The sequence below is a fragment of the Centruroides sculpturatus genome, unplaced genomic scaffold (assembly GCF_000671375.1).
Source record: "Centruroides sculpturatus isolate CEXI.00-Female unplaced genomic scaffold, Cexi_2.0 scaffold6, whole genome shotgun sequence".
Classification (NCBI taxonomy): domain Eukaryota; kingdom Metazoa; phylum Arthropoda; class Arachnida; order Scorpiones; family Buthidae; genus Centruroides; species Centruroides sculpturatus.
The window spans coordinates 923203-947237 of NW_019384869.1; the positions used below are offsets into that span (position 1 = coordinate 923203).

Here is a 24035-nt window from a genome sequence, read left to right on the forward strand (position 1 = left end):
TTCAATATAAAAAATATAAATTATATTATATTTAACTCGATAAAAGTCCTAAATTAAAATCATACAAAGTCAATTAAAGTTACATTGAAGTTAAGCAAGAATTAGTATAAAATTAATTAGATTTATATAAATTTTCATATATTTTCTAGGACATTTTGTATTTAAAAAAGATTATTTCCTTGTGTTTTTAATGTATAAATGTAGGTTAAAGTTATAAACAGTGAAAGTAGCTTTTAAAATTCTTGGATATAAGTTAAAGTACATTTTTTTTTAATATAAAATTATCATTAAAATTAAATATATAGGTCCTTCTGTAGACCTTTAAACCTATTTTTGTAGAAATATTTTATTAATTAATTCTAAATTTTCTATGATTAATTACAATTCCAAGGAGAAAGTGTAAAGAAATAGGTCTAAGTTTTATGCAAAAATTTCTATAAATTAAGCAAAATTATTTATAAAAAATTGTATTTTTTTTCCTAGTTAAATAATAGCAGGAACATTAAAAAATTAATTAAAAAATTTATTTTTACATGAAAAATTTGAGTGTATGTGAATATCTAGAATAAATTTATTCGTTTTTATATTAAAAATAATTTTAATTAAATTAAGTTATAAATATTTAACAATTTAAAGATTTTAATTAAAGGATTTTTGGGTTAATTTATATGAAATCTTTAGAAAATTCAGATAATTTTTTTGAATTTTNTTTTGCTACTTAAAATATTCAAATATTTGTATTTAAATTATTATATAATTTAAGAAATGAATAAAAATAATATTTCTAAATATATTACTTGCTTTATTAGGTTCTATATTTTTCTGTAAAGTCATTAAAAAAGCCAATGAATCAGCCGAAAAAATTGGAATTCTTTCAAATATCCTATACATTAAATTACTATAACAACTAATTGTTTAAATTAATTACATTATTATTAATAACAATTTTTTTTAGATTAAATTTTAAACATTTACGATGTATTTGAAATTAAAACAAGTAATAAATCTATATAGGCAAATTCAAACTAATATTCTCTCTCTAATTTAATTAATTAATATTTAAATATCAGTTAAATTAAAAAGAAAAAGAATGAATTATATAAATTATTATTATTTTATTTTGAAAGATATAATTTATTATATATAAAGTAAGAGTTGCAGACTTCTTACAAAAATGAGCTAATCAATCACCATTTTGTCATTGCAACCGCTGCTGCTGCTAAGATAAACTATGGAAATAAATAAATAACATAAATTAACTTGTCAAATAATATAATCTAAGATGTCAAAACACTCCATAAACGTCATCAAATAAATTAATACGTTTATCATTAACTCTTATCATTTCACGCCATCTAAAATATCTTCTTCTTCTTCTTCCATAAAGGTTCTACACTTTAATTAATCTTTAGTTTTGAACGAATTAATAAATTATACAGGCAAGGTCACATTTTATCTTATCGCATTTATTAATGAAAGTTATTTAATGATCTTGAAAGTGTATAAAATGCTATAATACATACACATTATACAATATAGTGCTCTTAAAAGTGTGTATAGGGCTATATTATACAGTATCACTTATAATAGTTCTATATCTTGTTATAGTACAGCATAGGATAGTGTATATTCTCTTAAAAGTATATAGAAGATTATAAAATACTTTATTTTACAGTAGCCTATATAGAATAACCTCTAATAGTTCTCTACCTTATTATATAGTGCTTCTAATATTTCTAGTATAATTTAATGTAATTCTAATAAAGTAATACTTCCTGTAGTATATTAGATAAATATAAGTTCTATATTTATAAATGTACTGTCTACTATAAAGGTACTTTGTACAGTATTTATACAGTAGACAGTACTGGGCATACTGTAAAGGTACTATAGGTTTAGGTACAGTACAGTATCACTTGCCTACTGTATAGGAACAGCACTATATATAATACTTATAGAGTAAGTAAGTAGTATAGTTATGTCTACCTATACTACTTGTCTACTATGTATACTACTACGTACTGTACAGTACTACTACTTAGTTATTCCATGTATAGTAGCACTTAAAATAAACAAGAACTATTATAGTAAATTTGTAGCTCTGGTATTATACTATATTTAATAAGCGCCTAATAAACTAATACCTACTTTATTAATATATAGTGAAATAAATTATAAAACTATCATACTTCCATACTCTTAAATTTATTTTAGAGTTATTTTTAATGTATATTTTTCATTTAGATAGATACGAATTTTATGCACACCTGCTACACAACAGGTTAAAGATCTGGCGAAAGATCAGCTCGTTTCATAATAACCAATTGAGTCATACTTATTTTATGATGATACTATGAAATTGCTAGAGAGAATAAAGAAAAAATTAACTTAGATAGTGATAGGTATAAGACAGCAGTAGGCATAATGCATGATAGGCAGGTGTTCCTTCACACCAGGAGATAATCTAAGCATATCGAAATAACAGAGGAAGATGCCGGCTTGCTAACATCGAAGACAACATGCTGTTAGGTTACAGAGAATAGAAACACGCCAGTAACTTAATGTTACAACCTTCACTCTTACATGTGCCAGCTGTAATTCACTATAGTTTAAGTACTTCGTACCTCCCTATAGACTTTCTATATATTTGTGATGTTAATTATTTTAGCGAGCGGGAGGTGTTCAGCACAAGTGAATTCCTTATTTGGTATCGCTCTTAATACTTAAATTTTAGTATAATTAATTAATGACGTGCCGTTCCTTAGAATGGAGATAAGGAGCAATCACGCTGACCGGATACATACCTTGTTAGCGTGTAAAGATCATTATTTGGATGGTTATAAGTGTAAAAATGACAATTAACATTTATAAATAAATAATTTTACACCCGTTAAGCTTATATAATTTTATTATTTAGTAATATTTATGTAGGGTTTATACAAAATAAATAAAAAAAGTGGTAGTAGAATTGATAAGAATTTATTATTATATATTTGTTTTTTTGTACAGCATAGGCCTAATAGACACAAAGACGAGGACGGAAAGAAGAGAAAATTACAAATAACCACGATAAAAAGTACATTTTTCGTACAGTTTTCTTTCGTTATTTTGTATGAGCACCGCTCGATTCTTTAAATATAACTGTGCAATTAAATGATGAGCAATTGTGCACAAAATGAAAAATTTTTGGAGACTTTTTAAAACGATTGTCAACTTGTTTCTGTGCTGTGTTCGTTCGAAGACCATCTATTATCACATTCTTCATTCGAATCTTCGTCTGGAGAAGGTACCGATTGGTTCGCTTCTTCAGAATTCGATGCTTCTGTTTGTCCTTCTTCTTGCTCTTGTGCCAATCTTTTATGCTTAGTTCTTCGATTTTGGAACCAAACTTTAACCTAAAAGTTAATTAAAATTGCAATAAATTACATCCTAATCTTCACAATACTATGATACTTTTAATTTGATAGAGTTATGATACTTTTAATTTGTACTAAATTTTAATGAATTCCTTATCAAGATGGTGAGGAATTGGTTAAAATTATATCGTTCACTTATCTTTTATTTAATTTATTCAATTATATTCACGACTAGAGTTACCGACACACAAAAGAATAAAGGAAATTCTGCATCATCGCCACTTAAAACGCATTAAATAACAAGGATTTGGGTTCTTTTCTCTCACGACGTCAATCCATTATCATCTTTAGGATCAAATTGACATTAAACGAGCGTATTGGTTGAGGCCTAACTTTAAATAATTGAACAAAATTTCATTCTGGAACCACTTGATTCAACTGTGTCCAAACTATTGTAGAAGGGCGTGAGTATTTTCAATGACAAAGAACACCCTGATAGAAATTCGCAATCTCTCAACAATAGAAGGGTCTGTCACTTTCTGTGACAATAATACTTGGAGTGTCGACGTAATCGGATTGGTGTGCTTCCTCTACTGTGCTACATGCATGGTTTCCGGACAGGATTAAGCTTACGTCTGCTTGCACTATTAACGTTATGTTTTCCTAGCACTTCACAGCCATCCTATGCCAGCTTATAAAGGCCTGCCAGCTCGAGTAAACACTCCTTCAGCCTATAACGAACGCTCTTCTCTGACTAGGTATTAAGTCTATTATAAAGAGATCTGCCTGCCTATTCTCAAAAGGGGAAACCATCTTTTCAATTTTTACAATTATTTGAACGATTCTTTTCAACGTTTCTACCTATTCACACTTAAGATAAACACTATATGGAGTAGATTTAACCTTTATCCAACCCAACTACTTGACATTACACGCGATATTCTTAATGTTTTTACAGCTGACTGCCGTGTCACTTATACAATAAATAGGTTATTTCATGTCAGCACAACTAAGAAGAACTGAAATTGAGACCAATTGACTTATAAGTCAATTTCTATAGCTGAATTTTCTTATTGTTTGATACTCTACCGGGATTCAATGTATGAGCGCTCTTAATAAAACCCTTTTGACCTTAAAAATACCATAAATAATTTCTAAAAAATTCCAAATCTTTCTTTCATTCAGAGATTAGGTTCTGTTATGTTAAATCTACAGACCTGTAGGAACGTTTCAAGGATGGGTCTATGGATAAAAATATACATATCATTTATTGATCTAAGCATTTATAAACTATATTTTTATGTATTAAGCTTCTTCTTTTCTATATTTTTATATTAAGCTTCTTCTTTTCTATATTTTTATATTAAGCTTATTTTTGTCACATATACTTTCTACATTTGATCTATAAAGTACTTTCTACATTTGATCTATAAAGTACAGTCGACCCCCCTATAATACTGTCGATTTTTTCATTTTATATGAATTCCATATTGTATGAGTCATTTAGATTTTACAAATACGTGAGCCATTCACAGCCCAGCACACATGTTTGTAAAATCTAAGTGACTCGTACAACATGGAATTCATATAAAACGGAAAAATCAACAGTGTTATAGAGGGGTCGACTGTATAAAATTAAACACTTAATATGTGTTTAATAATAGAATAAACTTTATACAGTAAAACCTGTGTAAATCGGATTGTCTGATACAGAAATTTTCCGTTTTAGACAGGTTTTAATGTATTAAAATTATAATAAAAATTGTAGACAATTTATTCGATTTTATTATTAAATTATACCCAATTTTCTCTATTTTATAACACTGTTTTACGTTTTTTTTTCTTTATCCATTTACGTAGAACTTCATAAATTACAATTTAATAAATTATTATTTTTTTGCGTTTTTATAATGATTAACGTATTAAGGTATTATTAATTACATCACGTTTAATATTTGCAATGAGTTTAATATATAAATTTCATTTAAAAAAAATAAGATTTAAAGCTCAGCAAATGCAATTAATCACGTTCAATGTAGCATGAATAATGGCGTGTTGCATTATACGATACAAGCAGTTAAAATGGCAATTATAATTTAAACACAATTTAAAATATCATAGTTCATTTTAAAGCCCGCTTTCTACGAATTTTAAGCAGTTATTAAGTAGAAAATTGCATATTTTGAGTATCGAATGAATGCACTCGCGTGACGATCACCCATAGAAGATATCGTTTTAACGAACTTTGTGGTATCGAACATGTTCTAATTAAGTCCTTTATTCGATGATCAATACACTAAGAAAGGTTCTATCTATATAATTTTAAGGGGGTGGATTAGAAAATACTCTCCTTTCTATCTCAAAATTGGATACAAAAATGGCAACCAGAGGCATTTTAGGTCAATTACAAATGATTTGAATTTCACAGTGGGTCTGCAAACATTCACAATTGGTAACTAATACAGTTAAAATGAGGATTTAGACCACCCACACGGATGCGTGACCCCCTGACCTCTTAGGTAGAGGTCAATAAGGATTAAGGAAGGGTACAGCATCGTTAAAGATAAATGGCTATTGGAATCATTCGTGACGTAGAGAGATGGTTGTCTTATTTCATACCAAATCTTGTCGAACTTTCTTTAAAAAATGTAGTTTTTTTTTAACGTATAATGTGCATGTGTTTTTTACTTAAAAATTAATATTTTTTGCGATTTATTTTACTGCACTTTATAATTTAAAAAAAATACAATTTTTACTATAAAAAAATTAAATTATTTTTAATTATAAAGCAAATTTTTATCCAAAAAAACACACCCCAAAGTGGCGACGTTACGAACAAAACGGCGCAAAATAAACCCCGTTTTTAAATATATATATATATATATTTTTTTTAAGAGAAAAGTTATTTTTAGAATTTCTGAATTGACGTAACACATTGTTACGTAAGTAAATAACAGAGTAAATTTATAAAAGAAGTAAAATAAGGAACAATTGGTGGAAGAATGATGTTATTTATTATGGAGACAGCGATGACAAGGCCTCAGACCAACAAATCACTTAGTCCAATTAAACTAAACTTATTGCTGTTGGATGTTTGAGTTCCCACGTAACGTGACACTTCTATTTTAACACTCCATAATACGCATGCGCACGAATTAGTAGTATCTTACACTTCAAACCGGTCAATCTAATTTACACTTAGCTTGGCAGCAAACAAATTTTTCAATTTTTTTGGAAGCGTTTTTGTGGTCCGATCTTAACCAAATTTGGTAAAAAGGTGTAAATTAAACCCTTAAATCTACTCAAAAAATTTCGTGTCTTTATCTTTAATAATTTGTGTGTTAATGAATAAAACATTCAGAAAAACTACTTTTTTAAAAAATTTTTTGGACATATTTATGGTCCAATCTTGGTGAAATTTCGCAGGAAAGCGTGAATTTCATCCCTTAACTTACACTAAAAATTTCGTTTGTTTATCTCGAATAGTTTGTGTTATTTGACGAAAACATCCAGACAAACTGACAGACTAACGGAAATTCGGCCAGTATTTTAAATATTTACAAATAATGTAGATTAAAACTTATCAAATGAGTAATAGTTTATTTGATTGATGAGTAAAGCAATCGTTAAATATTAATCAATCCCCGGGTGTAGAGATAATTTATTCTCGATATTATTGATAATTATACACCAATTATCTTCACTCCCAAAATATTATTTTTAGTACAACTTTGTTGAATAATAATTTCCAAAATTGCTTTATAGTTAATTAACAGATTTATGAACACCCTTTTAATCATTTATAATATATAGCCTATATATTAAGGAATACGCACAGACAGCCTAACAAACAACTCAGTTTTAGAATAAATTTTTTAATGCTTTTATTAGAGAATTTTTAAGCTTTGTAAACAGTCAACTTAATAAAAATCTGTTGGTTTTTGACTGTAGTAAAGTCAAAATTTGACAAGTAAACGTAGGCGTTACTTTATAGCTTATACATTTTAGACCACGCCTGCTTAATACAACAATGATAAATCACTTAAAGATTCTGTTTATAGATTATTCTAATGTAAATAAGTTAGTAAAAAAATAAAATAAAATAAAATACATTTAAAAAATTTGATAAGCTCTTATATTAAGCTACTTAGAAGTGAGTGACTGTTGGGTTAAATCTTGTAAAAAAAATAGATTAAAATTCTTCTATGCTTACTTGAGTTTCAGTTAAGCTTAAAGTCTGCGCCAATTGTTTTCTCTCAGCTCCAACTACATAATGATTCTTCTCGAATGCGTGTTCTAACTTTAGTAGTTGAGAGGGTGAAAATGCTGTCCTGATCCTTTTTGGTTTTCTGAACGGATGAAAGAGAAATGCTGTAGGATCGTGACCTGTAAAGATACATATGATTTTTAATGTGTTATAATATATATATTGTGTTCCTACCTACTATGTTTGGTAGGTTATACTCTTACTTATGGTAAAGTGTTGATAAGGTTTCTATGGTAAGCGTTATCACTAGCTTATATACTTGATTTATAGATATGAATTGTTATCGGTAGCCTATCTACTGTCTAATATAAAGGCTGATTCATAACCTGTTATCAAGGATATTTTGTAGATGTGAATCCTTATCTTGGTCGAGATGCTACTCTAGAGATGTAAATTCTTATCATTATTATTATCATTTAGGTTATGTTAAATGTAAAGGATCTATAGATGCCAATCCTTATTAGAAACTAGCATACAGGCTAGTCTATGTAAGTGAATCCTTATCAGAATTTAACATTCAGGCTAGTGTATAGAAGTGAATCTTTAGACGAATATGTTAAAGGCTTTCTAAATGTGAATCCTTATTGTGACAGCCTAGTCTAAGGAAATGAATCTTTATTTTGGCCGAGCATGTAGGCTAACCTAGAGATACGAATTCTTATCGGAGAAGAGCACGCAGGCTAATCTCATGAAAGTTTGTATAAACACGAACCTTTAACTTATCATATATGTTAATTTATAGATAAACATCGCAATCAATAGCCTGAATTACGATACCCCATATGCAATTTATTAATTAGACTCTACGCGAGTATTTTCTTTTTTATAGATCTCTTCACCCGGTGACAAAATGTAACCGGGTGAAGAGATAGATGATCATAGATATCGAACAATTTCAGTATTTATATAGCAGTACACTTTATAATCAATCTATCGTAATTTCGGAGGAGTTGTAAGGACAGACATAATAAATTGCGACACGAAAAGCGTCTAAGAACAGTTAAAAAAAAACTGGATCCACTGAGTCTAACGACTAATTTCTATAAGTGGAATTATAAGATAGGCTTATAATCATTGTTCGATAAGAATTATCACGATAATACTATTATCTGTTCAAATTGATTACAATAAATGTCGCAAGCAATAAGAGATGATGTGCTTTCATCATGTCTTTTGCATTAACATGTTATTAACCCGTATAATGAAAGTGTAATATGATGTTTCGCATTTAGTGTACTTCGTGACAGGATCATTGCAAATATATCGATGATGTCGACTTCATCGCTCGAAAAATTATATAACATCCCCGCAAATGATACCTAACTCTCTAGAATATTAATTTAGACTTAATCGATATATTTTTTAAGTGCACTTTTATGTTTTAATATCAAATTTTAACTTAAATTCGTCATATTTTTAATCGTTTTATTCAGTTTTAGAGTTTTAATTGATTGTCAATGATACTTACAATGCTACTGACTTATATGTATAGCATAAAACAATATAAAAACATGCTACGTAGGCCTATTTGTAGGATAAGGATGAGTATCAGAACAGGCAATGCTTCAAACTTACGGAAGCCTATAGGCAATTCATATTCACAAGTATGCAAAGATAAACTGAAAGTTGTTAACAGGCTTGGACCACCCTGTATAAATTTAGCAAATTTGTGTTGAAACCATTAATCTCTTTCAGAGCAGCAATACTGAATTGTAACAGTTCATAAATCACTAAAAATTATCGTTTAAATGTAGAATTTTCTGTAAATTTAAGCATCGTGTAGTGTACTATAGCTAGTTTGAAGGTTATTCGAAGCTATATTAGTAAACTTAAAGAAGAATGGAGTAAAAATCAAAGCGAATCAGAGATTGTCAATCAAGCGTATAGGCCTTAAATTTCTTTGGAAATTTAAGGCCTATACGCTTGATACTTAACACTAGATAAATCTTAGTGTTAAGGCCGTGATCTAGAAAAGCTATTATTAGGTTTATAGACCTAATGACAGTCTTAATAGCTGAATATCCAAACTAGGAGTGTGGTCTCAATAACTGATCACGTAAGGTGCGTTAGAAGAAGTTCATCGACCAGACAACATCTAAGCGTAAACTTTGAACGATTTAACCGAAAATTATACAAGAGAAACAAGTGAGAATAGACGTAATTTAACTGTTTATCTTAGCTTGACTGCCGCCACTTAATACTCATTTATATGTGTAAATACCACAACACTGGCAGCTTTGTAATTTGCTCTTATCATACCTTCAGCTCAGATCGGCTTCGAGTTGACCGTAAGCTGTAATCAAATAAACACACACTGCCGAAAAGTTGTCACGATCTACAACATTCAAGGTGTAATCATACACTGAACTGATAGAGGATATAAAAAAAACCTTACACCTATCACGCAACTCGCATGAGTCGAGTCATTTAAGAGCTAGTACTTCAATCTTTTCAGTCTCTTACTTTACAACTTGTCTTTACTAATGCTAAATTATTTGTATATATTTGAATAATGAGAATAGAGGGCTTAATTATGTATTAAAATTAATGTCATTCGTATATAAGAGGCCTTGAAAATGATCCGAAAACCTGTCGAGGGATGTTGGAGAGAGTGAATCTTCCAGATTGATTCTAAACGACTGAATCTTTTAAAACAAATTGAAATTGTTATTTATTGTACAGTACTTGTTGGACTTTATAAAATATTGACTAATGGGGATCCAGTTTTTTCGTGTCTTTCTATTTTTGAGAGTCCAAAAATGGAATATTTTAGTACAGAAATTAAATTTTTTTAAAGTCTTCGTATGAGAAATTGAAGGGCGCAAATTCAAAATGACATAAAAAGTGAGGGTATTCTTGTATACAAATTATAATAAATTATATATAAAGTACAGTTCTTATCATAAAGGCCATTTTTAAAGCTAAAGATACTTCGAATTTGATATTTAAATCCTGTAAATTATTCAATTATAGAATATTTTATAGGGTATATTAATAATAATTTGTTTTTTTTTTCCTGCTGATTTATCGAATAAAATTAATTAAATATAAGCATAATTTATTAAAATAACCCACTACGGCTGGTATAAAAGTCGATTAACAGTGTTTTCTTCTAACTAAATGCTACACGTGTGAAAATAGTGATATGAGATAATATAAGGGGAAAATAATAAGAAAATTGAGTAAATTACCATGCATTTATTTATAAAATCGAGCATGTATTTGGATGAAGGGTGGACCAAAAGTCGGTTAACCATCATACTAGTTATAAAAACTCCTATCAAATCGTTCGACACGGTTAACCGACTTTTGGATCAAACAGTAATAATTTTAATTTCTGTCAAATGGACGAAGAACATTATTAAACATTTCATATTTTAAATATTAGTTTTAACACAGCAAAGGTCATAGTAATAAAAAAAAATAAAAGAAAGAGGAGGACGTCGAGAGACTTTTATGACTTTAGTATGTGACTAGAATTTGGAAACATTCGGGTAAAGCCAAGCGGACTTAGTGAATATGATCAATGTGGCTGGTTCACGAACAGTGGTGGATGACAATTAATGTGACTGACTCGAAAACGAATCAAAAACTACATTCACCTGCTGAGTTTGTTTTTTACAGATGCCACAAGAGGGCGGTACCTACATCATCGGAGCGAAAAATTACAAAGGTAGTAATGAACGTGATATGAAGCTTTGCTTCACTCACGTCATTCACGTTGAATGCCTGATGAATCAAATTCCTCCTTTTCTTTATATAATTTAAATATTTCTTATGGGAGTGAAGTATTTTAATATACTTTTTACTTTTAAAAATGTCCCTCCCCTCTTTCTCTCTTTTTCTTTTAAAAATAATATTTAAATTGTGTTTATAAAATTTCGTTTGTGAAACAATTCTCTTGATGATAATACAAATTGTATGAGGGGTGAAAGTTTGTTAACACCAATTCTTACCTTTAAAAAAATACCTTGTTTTAATTATTAAAACGTTACATATATAGGCTATATATATATATTGTTTTTATTATTATTTCATTTGAAATTTTTCATGTAAAAACAATTCCCCTGATGATTACAATGAAGGGGTAAAGAAGTTTGTTAATATCATTTCTTACCTTTACAAATATCATTTTTTATTCTTTATATTTTTAATATTTATATTTATTCAAATTATTATATATATAGGCCTATATATATATTGGATTTGGGCGTAGTTTCATTTGGAATGACAAGTGAAAGTATAACCTGTACACGTGATTTTCATATGATTTTAGGCTACTGTTTCACGCGATTTCAGGCTAAAGTTTTCATTTGATTTCAGACTAATTTCAATTGATTTCAGGCTAAAGTCTCATTTGATTTCAGGCTAATTTCAATTGATTTCAGGCTAAAGTCTTATTTGATTTCAGGCTACAGTTTCACTAAATTTTTATCTGATTTTAGGTTATAGTTTCATATAAAACAATTCTTCTGGTAAATAAATCGTATAGGAGTGTAAAAATTTAACAAATTTTTACCTTTAAAAATAACTTAATATTAAAAAAAAGGTATCATCATTATTATAAAAAAAAATTTGTATTTTAAGTTATAGTTTCATTTGGCATTATGTTTTTTTTTTTATTATTATAATTTTATTTTTCTTATCAGTAATTATTCATAGGTACAATTTATTGGGTTATTAACTAATAATATAGATAACGAATTCGTATCACGAATAGCAAATTGCCCTTTTAAATCCATGTGCGAGACCATAAAATTGTAAATATTTTATATTTTATGATGAATGATCTCATTCGACTTTTTTATCTTTCAAATGATTTTATTATTATCTCAACTTATCTTCGTTGCTTTGATAATAAATCAGTGCTTTCATCGTGTATACGTGTACTTGTGTATTTATTTATTATTATTTTTATTTTTTTCGATTTAAAATTAATGTTATGCCTTTTTTAGTGTACTCAAATTATATTTTTCTTCCATTTTTATATGTTTTTCCCCCTTATTATCATTGTAAATTCTTATTTGACACCTTTCTAGTTTTATATTTATATATGAATTTAAATTATTATCTATCTAATGATATTTTTGATGGTTTAGATTAATATAAGCTTGAAAATTGTTTAAAATTTTCTGTATTTTTAGTCTAAAGTGTGTAAATTTAGAATCTGTACTCGAGTTTTTGAATGTATTTAATGAGAGAGAATTGTTTTTAGCATAAATACGTGTTAAGTAAAGAAAAGAAACACAATTTTAAATACAAAAGAATAAGCAATTAAGAAAGAAAAGTATTTAAAAAACACAAAGTAAGTCACAAGTACACCATGTGTACTATACTTGCAACAGTCACAAATATATTTATGTATAAGCTTTAAATCATTTTTACACATTTATACACCTTAATATAATCAATAATAACTATAATTTTTTTCATTTGTGATTAGTAATATCCTCATGAATAAGCTTCAAATCATGGAACAAGCTCTTACATCTTGACTATATTATAATAAACCTGTAGCCTACAATAATAGTTTATCTTTATATACATTCAATATTAAGTAATAAGGCGATACACGAGTAAATTCTTGAAACTATAGCTTAAATATACAAGTAAATATATAAAAAAATTTAATATAAATTTGTAGAAGGATGCTGAATGCAAATTTTAAGGATAGTCTTACAGCTTGAACATAAAAGAGAATTCCTATCTGCGATAAAAATACAGAAATGAACAATTTGAGGCTGTTGTTTGAGATAGCAGATACGCCTCAGGACCAACAGCTGAAGTTAAATCAAGCAGACACATCAGTTATCTCACCACGTCGGTTATAACGATGCTTAGTATTGTATGCATGGTGAATTTCTATACAGGGCCAGAATGGTAATGCTTGCCTCTACCTAATAACGTCCCAGATATGGGATGACAGGTGTTTCTCACATTGATGGACAACTTTTCCATGTTCTTTAGACGTTTTACTTCTGTTCTTCGTCTTTTCAAGCTTCAAAGATTAGAAATATACATAAAAACAAACGAAAAAAAAAATTTAAGTGCTTCAAGGGTGTCGTTATCCTTGTTATTTTAGAAGATATTTAAAGCATAGTAACGAATTCCAATGGAATTTATCTTCTAGACTCGATAAATTTCTCAATTATCTATGTTAAAATGACATCTAGGTTATATAAAAACAAATATATTAGTTTAAAAAAGCGTATAAATGTCGTAGAATTTAAAGAAAGGCGTGGGTTCGGATCTCATTGGGGATTTTACACACTACTTTTAATCTTTTTAAATAGGTTTGAAATGTTTATTAAGAAAATACATTTTATATATTCAATGTTTAGTTAAAATCACTGTGTAAGCTTATATGAATGGTTATATATTTTAAAAAGTAGATAGATTAAGAGATTTTTCTTAATATACAGATAAAATTGAGGTGTTGGCGTATAAAATATTATATAAATTTATAAATTCCCTATAGAAAATGCATGTATTAGTTGAGCTCGTATGATAAACTAAAGTAATTCTATACGCAATTCACTAGTAATATAGTGCTGATAAAGTAATAAGGTAGTATGTGATGAATGCTATTTTGAAAGCCTTGAAAATAGCATTCATCAGACGAGGGACGAAATCCTTTCTAGTCAATTAGTTCTCATACCGAACATGTTCCTGTCATAAGTTGGACTCGGTTCATTCCAGAATTAAGGAAATGAAACTCTTTACATGTTAATGTATAGTGCTACTGAGATACACGTGGGAGCCTGACGATGATTGACAATTAAGTAAAGTAACTGGCGACCTAACAATTACGGTACACGCCTTCACACTGAAACTAAAATAAACTCTTGGTACCGCCTCCTCCAACAGCAGCTCATTTTTCTCGCAATTTTGTGACAAGATTACTTGCTGATCACTCAACAATATGTAACTGAATTCATTCTCAGGAAACTACAAATTAAAATTCCTCTTTCATACATCCATTTTGATTGATTTAAATTCTATTTTATTCACTTATTTAATACATTTTTTGTCATACTTCATTCAGTTTTTAAGGAAGATTGCTTTGAAAATTTATGAATAAACTGTTAAATTTTTATATTTTAAACTTAATAACCTTAAAAATTAGAAGAATGCGAGTTAAATTAGCCATTTTTTAATCTAGTTTCTACGTCATTTTAATCAGTTTGTGAGTAAGAAACGAATTAAAGTGATGTAAAAATTGCATAATAAATAGCATTTTCTACCAATTTTTAAAGGTTTACGTTAAAAATTTATTAATTAAACCTCTTTTTGAAAGTTTAATTAATAAATTTTCACCACATAATCGCTTAAAAATGTGTAGAAAATGAGAAATTCACTTCAATATTTAGTACTTTTTACACCATTTTAATTCGTTTCCTACTCAAAAATTGACTATTTAGAGTTATGAATATGTTTAAAAATATTTATTTTCTTAAGAATAAACCTTCTAAATTTATTTATTTCGTGTAAAAATTTTGTCAAAATGTTCTACTTTCCGTGGGACCACCGAGGGGTGCTTAAATAACTGCTACTCTTAACCGCTATAATAACAGGAAGATAATCATTGCGGTGATTAATAGTAAGCAATAAATAAATGAAATATTAATTAAAGTGTAAAATAATGTTTAAAAATGTTGTAATGAGTTACTCAATAGTGTCATTTAGCTGATAACCCTCGGGTTACATTAGCTATCATCGTGCTGACCCTAAGAGGCTTTAGGCCAGTTTCCTCAACAATTAATTCCAATTGGTTCCCATCCTAAAATAACCTTTACCTTAAATTAACAACCTGATAACATTAGAAAACTGTAAAATGATTTCAGAATTATGATTTTTACATGTAAAATAGTTGTATACTTAATCTTAGCAACGTAGCAGCTTAAAAATAATATCTTATCAGCGAAGAAACACTTGGATTTAAGTTGATCTGTACACTTTATAATTAATTAGAGTGTTGATTCTCACGTGTGTCCATGGTTACGAAATTCCTCAATATTGTATCTTTAAAACTCCAGGAATTGATATTATATAATATATACCCCGATAACACTCTACAGTCTTTCAATATTGCATTTTTAATACAATAGTCTATACAGTAAATCCCGATATTTTATCTTTAACAGTACGTAAACAATAGACCCAGATATTCCATCTTTAAAATGGCATAAACTCCAGGAATTGACTATTCGACATAATTCAGACCCCGATATTATAGATCTAACACATGGCAGAATCTCAATATTGCATCTTTAACACTACATAGACGTCGTTGTTGAATTTTTAACCGATAGAGACCCGTCAACTACCTTTACTTTGTATATATTTTCAACATAATTGTAACCTCGTTAACCATCCCAATCTCTTATTTACGGGCACGACTGGATACAAGACACGATAACCAACCCAACGGAAGGGGGTGTATATATATATATATATATTATTATTTCCCCCCTATACAATGTATTCAAAATATAAAAATTATAGAAAATATTTGTTAAACTTTCAACATTGGACAGAGAGTAGCTGCAAAACAATCTAATTTTAATCCGTCATAAATCGAGCTGACATTTACTGGATGGGTTTATCTCGTAACCGGGCGTATACCCGCCACCTGTGTGGACTACCCTCCCACCAATTACAGTCGCCAAGTGTCGCCACCGGTCAGACTGTGAAATAAAAAATAAAATAAAAAATAAAAAAAAAATGTCCAGGAGATCCGGGACCTGCGGGTGACCGCAAGAGAATTTCATCCCCTTTTGCAAACCTTATCTTAATGACATCGAGGTTAGGTTAGGGGAAGCGAGGGCGGAATGTGGAGCTGGTAAGAAAAGGGGGGAAGGAGGGGCGTGTCCGAGGTCCGACCATTGATATGTCCTGACCTGATTTATGTCTCCTCTACGTTGGATGAAGCACCGGCGTTTCGTTAATGATGCTGGTAGAATTTCTCAGCCCTATCTTACCCACAACCTATGAGTTTAATTGTAGCGCTTGCGATACGAGACTGGAGTCAAGATTAGCTTTATATATTTAAAGAATAGGTTACTAAACTTATTGGCTCTATATTCACAATGCGTGGGTTGATATTATATGAGATATATCCTTATACTAAATGTCGACTCTTATACTAAGAGAGCCTATTAAAGTCGAGCTCTTATCAGAAAATATACGATTTAATAATGCATAATTATTTATAATATATTTAAAAAAACAAAAACAAAAAATTTAGAATATTTTTTATGCATCTAAACATAAAAATTACTCAGTTTTTCACGTATCTCAGCCTTATTCTTATCCAAACTTACACACTCTTCAATAAGTGTTTGACTGAACTATACTGTGAAAATGATTTTCTTTTTCCGATTTTCTTAAGCTATTTCTCAAATAGGAGTGATTAAATTTATATTTTAATAAATACCCAACGTTTTATAATAAGCTTGTTATTAAATTTAATAACGAATAAAGTAAATTATACAAGAGAAAAAAAAAGTAAAAATGAGGAGTGAGTAAACCATTCACGTACGGTTAGAAACAACAAGATTCGTGTTTATCACAATATATAGAGGTGCAGGCGATAACGAGCAAGTTCACCGACTGGACACAGTTTAGATCGTTAGTTACAGGCGCCCTACTAGACCTACTACTCTAGACTCTAATTGGGTGGGGCGAGAAATGGGCTACGATCATCGAAAAGAAATTTTCTTTCGCAAACTGCTTCTCACTACAGCTGCGATCTTTTAAGTTCTTACCAAATCTTAACACGTTCAACTTTAGGACAGACGAACGTGTCGAGGATGCGAATTGTCACCATTTTTCTAAAGAAAAAAGCAATATCTGATGCATCTGCTACGAAGAATCTTCATTTAAATAATCGAGTTTGTAATTTATAAAGATTTAGTTGAATACTTAATATATGTTAAGTATTAAAATTAGAGTAAAAGTATGAGGGCTTAACAAGACTTATGCGGGTTAATTAAACTAGTATCAGACTATAAATATCTCATTTTTATTCTTCGAGTTGTTGAGAAGTTAATTTAATTTGTAAATAAGTAAAATTTTTTTTTTCTTTTTTAGCGGTTTACAAATTTGTTTTAAAGTTGCTGCCTCTTACGATCATCTAGATTTAAAGTGATAAGAAGGATAAATCTGTTAATACGTGTTTAAAAAATTCAAAAAAATATAAATATTTTGCTTTAAATTAATTTAATTCTATTAAATTATTAAAATTAACTTATATGTATTGCTTATTTTTTATATGATTTATGTAAATTGAATATAAAATTATCCTGACGTTCATTATGTGTAGAAAATGAGAAATTCACTTCAATATTTAGTACTTTTTACACCATTTTAATTCGTTTCCTACTCAAAAATTGACTATTTAGAGTTATGAATATGTTTAAAAATATTTATTTTCTTAAGAATAAACCTTCTAAATTTATTTATTTCGTATAAAAATTTTGTCAAAATGTTCTACTTTCCGTGGGACCACCGAGGGGTGCTTAAATAACTGCTACTCTTAACCGCTATAATAACAGGAAGATAATCATTGCGGTGATTAATAGTAAGCAATAAATAAATGAAATATTAATTAAAGTGTAAAATAATGTTTAAAAATGTTGTAATGAGTTACTCAATAGTGTCATTTAGCTGATAACCCTCGGGTTACATTAGCTATCATCGTGCTGACCCTAAGAGGCTTTAGGCCAGTTTCCTCAACAATTAATTCCAATTGGTTCCCATCCTAAAATAACCTTTACCTTAAATTAACAACCTGATAACATTAGACAACTGTAAAANTAATATATTCTTAATAGTTAATGAGGTTTTTTTATAGGTTCTACAACTTCTAGAACGATCTTATGAACCCTGTTTTCTATATGATACTTATAACGTGATGTAGACAAATTATGGGTTATAATCGAAGCTTTATTACCTTGAACTAAACCATAAATGTCTTCAATAAATCTATTACTGTAATAAGAATAATGAAAAGTCTTCGTATTGAAAGTAGGCAATATCTTCTACTTGAAAATTAAAATACTCCAATTATTTTTAATCGCCTATTATAATTCTTTAATTACAATGCCTTGAGAGGGGTGATTTTAGATTGGATGTAACAATATCTTAACATTTAAAGTCTCTTAAATAAATTCTATAGGTACTGTAGCCATTGATGATGAAGGAATTACAAATGAAATTTATATAATTAACCAATAGGGCATTAAGGAATTTATTTAAATTAATTGAATTGTCGAGTGTATTTTGAGTCATCTTGATTTAAAATTATGTACAGGATTCAAGTAATGCTTTTAGTAAAAGATATAAATATGCCTGTAGCAAAAGCAACGCTTCGACCCTGTTATAGGCATTTTGAATTTTATAAGGCCAAAAATATGCCTGTAGCAAAGATATCGCTTGAATCCTGTTATAGGTATTTTGAAGATCGGAAAGCTCTAAAATGCCTACAAACAATATAATAAATATCTATGTGTCTGTATGCTTATAATTGAAGACCTGAAAACTAAATCAAAAGTCTTTATTTGGAGAGATTATAAAGAAATACATACAGATATAGACAGAAAAATATGTTTAGAGAGCCGAAAGACGTGGGTTCGGTTCTGAAATACATTCTTAGGTATGCTACAGGTTCAATTCTCACTCGGAAACAGTATAAGAACCGAACCCACGTCCTTCATTTCGTACGTTTTTCGGTGCTGTTAACTACATCCTGGATATAATGTTAAATTTAAGCATGCATATATGCATGAAATTACATAAATAACTTTACAAATCGGTAGTAAGACATCAACTTCTTTATAATCAATTGAATTCATAAAATAATCCTTCTCTTAATATAATAACTATTATTTTTGAAGAATTTTATAAAGTTTCGTCTTATAAGACGAAAACTTTATAAATTTCTTCAAAAATAATGGTTATTATATTTAATTTANACTGATTTCAATTGATTTCAGGCTAAAATCTCGTTTTATTTCAGGCTAATTTCAATTCATTTCAGGCTAAAGTCTTATTTGATTTCAGGCTACAGTTTCACTAAATTTTTATCTGATTTTAGGTTATAGTTTCATATAAAACAATTCTTCTGGTAAATAAATCGTATAGGAGTGTAAAAATTTAACAAATTTTTACCTTTAAAAATAACTTAATATTAAAAAAAAGGTATCATCATTATTATAAAAAAAAATTTGTATTTTAAGTTATAGTTTCATTTGGCATTATGTTTTTTTTTTTATTATTATAATTTTATTTTTCTTATCAGTAATTATTCATAGGTACAATTTATTGGGTTATTAACTAATAATATAGATAACGAATTCGTATCACGAATAGCAAATTGCCCTTTTAAATCCATGTGCGAGACCATAAAATTGTAAATATTTTATATTTTATGATGAATGATCTCATTCGACTTTTTTATCTTTCAAATGATTTTATTATTATCTCAACTTATCTTCGTTGCTTTGATAATAAATCAGTGCTTTCATCGTGTATACGTGTACTTGTGTATTTATTTATTATTATTTTTATTTTTTTCGATTTAAAATTAATGTTATGCCTTTTTTAGTGTACTCAAATTATATTTTTCTTCCATTTTTATATGTTTTTCCCCCTTATTATCATTGTAAATTCTTATTTGACACCTTTCTAGTTTTATATTTATATATGAATTTAAATTATTATCTATCTAATGATATTTTTGATGGTTTAGATTAATATAAGCTTGAAAATTGTTTAAAATTTTCTGCATTTTTAGTCTAAAGTGTGTAAATTTAGAATCTGTACTCGAGTTTTTGAATGTATTTAATGAGAGAGAATTGTTTTTAGCATAAATACGTGTTAAGTAAAGAAAAGAAACACAATTTTAAATACAAAAGAATAAGCAATTAAGAAAGAAAAGTATTTAAAAAACACAAAGTAAGTCACAAGTACACCATGTGTACTATACTTGCAACAGTCACAAATATATTTATGTATAAGCTTTAAATCATTTTTACACATTTATACACCTTAATATAATCAATAATAACTATAATTTTTTTCATTTGTGATTAGTAATATCCTCATGAATAAGCTTCAAATCATGGAACAAGCTCTTACATCTTGACTATATTATAATAAACCTGTAGCCTACAATAATAGTTTATCTTTATATACATTCAATATTAAGTAATAAGGCGATACACGAGTAAATTCTTGAAACTATAGCTTAAATATACAAGTAAATATATAAAAAAATTTAATATAAATTTGTAGAAGGATGCTGAATGCAAATTTTAAGGATAGTCTTACAGCTTGAACATAAAAGAGAATTCCTATCTGCGATAAAAATACAGAAATGAACAATTTGAGGCTGTTGTTTGAGATAGCAGATACGCCTCAGGACCAACAGCTGAAGTTAAATCAAGCAGACACATCAGTTATCTCACCACGTCGGTTATAACGATGCTTAGTATTGTATGCATGGTGAATTTCTATACAGGGCCAGAATGGTAATGCTTGCCTCTACCTAATAACGTCCCAGATATGGGATGACAGGTGTTTCTCACATTGATGGACAACTTTTCCATGTTCTTTAGACGTTTTACTTCTGTTCTTCGTCTTTTCAAGCTTCAAAGATTAGAAATATACATAAAAACAAACGAAAAAAAAAATTTAAGTGCTTCAAGGGTGTCGTTATCCTTGTTATTTTAGAAGATATTTAAAGCATAGTAACGAATTCCAATGGAATTTATCTTCTAGACTCGATAAATTTCTCAATTATCTATGTTAAAATGACATCTAGGTTATATAAAAACAAATATATTAGTTTAAAAAAGCGTATAAATGTCGTAGAATTTAAAGAAAGGCGTGGGTTCGGATCTCATTGGGGATTTTACACACTACTTTTAATCTTTTTAAATAGGTTTGAAATGTTTATTAAGAAAATACATTTTATATATTCAATGTTTAGTTAAAATCACTGTGTAAGCCTATATGAATGGTTATATATTTTAAAAAGTAGATAGATTAAGAGATTTTTCTTAATATACAGATAAAATTGAGGTGTTGGCGTATAAAATATTATATAAATTTATAAATTCCCTATAGAAAATGCATGTATTAGTTGAGCTCGTATGATAAACTAAAGTAATTCTATACGCAATTCACTAGTAATATAGTGCTGATAAAGTAATAAGGTAGTATGTGATGAATGCTATTTTGAAAGCCTTGAAAATAGCATTCATCAGACGAGGGACGAAATCCTTTCTAGTCAATTAGTTCTCATACCGAACATGTTCCTGTCATAAGTTGGACTCGGTTCATTCCAGAATTAAGGAAATGAAACTCTTTACATGTTAATGTATAGTGCTACTGAGATACACGTGGGAGCCTGACGATGATTGACAATTAAGTAAAGTAACTGGCGACCTAACAATTACGGTACACGCCTTCACACTGAAACTAAAATAAACTCTTGGTACCGCCTCCTCCAACAGCAGCTCATTTTTCTCGCAATTTTGTGACAAGATTACTTGCTGATCACTCAACAATATGTAACTGAATTCATTCTCAGGAAACTACAAATTAAAATTCCTCTTTCATACATCCATTTTGATTGATTTAAATTCTATTTTATTCACTTATTTAATACATTTTTTGTCATACTTCATTCAGTTTTTAAGGAAGATTGCTTTGAAAATTTATGAATAAACTGTTAAATTTTTATATTTTAAACTTAATAACCTTAAAAATTAGAAGAATGCGAGTTAAATTAGCCATTTTTTAATCTAGTTTCTACGTCATTTTAATCAGTTTGTGAGTAAGAAACGAATTAAAGTGATGTAAAAATTGCATAATAAATAGCATTTTCTACCAATTTTTAAAGGTTTACGTTAAAAATTTATTAATTAAACCTCTTTTTGAAAGTTTAATTAATAAATTTTCACCACATAATCGCTTAAAAATGTGTAGAAAATGAGAAATTCACTTCAATATTTAGTACTTTTTACACCATTTTAATTCGTTTCCTACTCAAAAATTGACTATTTAGAGTTACGAATACGTTTAAAAATATTTATTTTCTTAAGAATAAACCTTCTAAATTTATTTATTTCGTATAAAAATTTTGTCAAAATGTTCTACTTTCCGTGGGACCACCGAGGGGTGCTTAAATAACTGCTACTCTTAACCGCTATAATAACAGGAAGATAATCATTGCGGTGATTAATAGTAAGCAATAAATAAATGAAATATTAATTAAAGTGTAAAATAATGTTTAAAAATGTTGTAATGAGTTACTCAATAGTGTCATTTAGCTGATAACCCTCGGGTTACATTAGCTATCATCGTGCTGACCCTAAGAGGCTTTAGGCCAGTTTCCTCAACAATTAATTCCAATTGGTTCCCATCCTAAAATAACCTTTACCTTAAATTAACAACCTGATAACATTAGAAAACTGTAAAATGATTTCAGAATTATGATTTTTACATGTAAAATAGTTGTATACTTAATCTTAGCAACGTAGCAGCTTAAAAATAATATCTTATCAGCGAAGAAACACTTGGATTTAAGTTGATCTGTAAACTTTATAATTAATTAGAGTGTTGATTCTCACGTGTGTCCATGGTTACGAAATTCCTCAATATTGTATCTTTAAAACTCCAGGAATTGATATTATATAATATATACCCCGATAACACTCTACAGTCTTTCAATATTGCATTTTTAATACAATAGTCTATACAGTAAATCCCGATATTTTATCTTTAACAGTACGTAAACAATAGACCCAGATATTCCATCTTTAAAATGGCATAAACTCCAGGAATTGACTATTCGACATAATTCAGACCCCGATATTATAGATCTAACACATGGCAGAATCTCAATATTGCATCTTTAACACTACATAGACGTCGTTGTTGAATTTTTAACCGATAGAGACCCGTCAACTACCTTTACTTTGTATATATTTTCAACATAATTGTAACCTCGTTAACCATCCCAATCTCTTATTTACGGGCACGACTGGATACAAGACACGATAACCAACCCAACGGAAGGGGGTGTATATATATATATATATATTATTATTTCCCCCCTATACAATGTATTCAAAATATAAAAATTATAGAAAATATTTGTTAAACTTTCAACATTGGACAGAGAGTAGCTGCAAAACAATCTAATTTTAATCCGTCATAAATCGAGCTGACATTTACTGGATGGGTTTATCTCGTAACCGGGCGTATACCCGCCACCTGTGTAGACTACCCTCCCACCAATTACAGTCGCCAAGTGTCGCCACCGGTCAGACTGTGAAATAAAAAATAAAATAAAAAATAAAAAAAAAATGTCCAGGAGATCCGGGACCTGCGGGTGACCGCAA

General features: G+C 28.8%; 1 protein-coding gene across 1 annotated transcript in view; it reads right to left on the reverse strand.

The window, feature by feature from the left end:
* Positions 1-2963: 2963 nt before the first annotated feature.
* Positions 2964-24035, reverse strand: part of LOC111630858 (homeotic protein empty spiracles-like) — a 28844-nt gene continuing 7772 nt past the window's right edge. Inside the window, exons 2-3 of the mRNA XM_023375020.1 lie at positions 7570-7742; positions 2964-3395 (exon numbers count right to left, since the gene is read on the reverse strand). Of these exons, the coding sequence (XP_023230788.1) occupies positions 3210-3395; positions 7570-7742 (359 nt within the window). The 3' untranslated portion in view covers positions 2964-3209. The remainder of the gene's footprint in view (positions 3396-7569; positions 7743-24035) is intronic.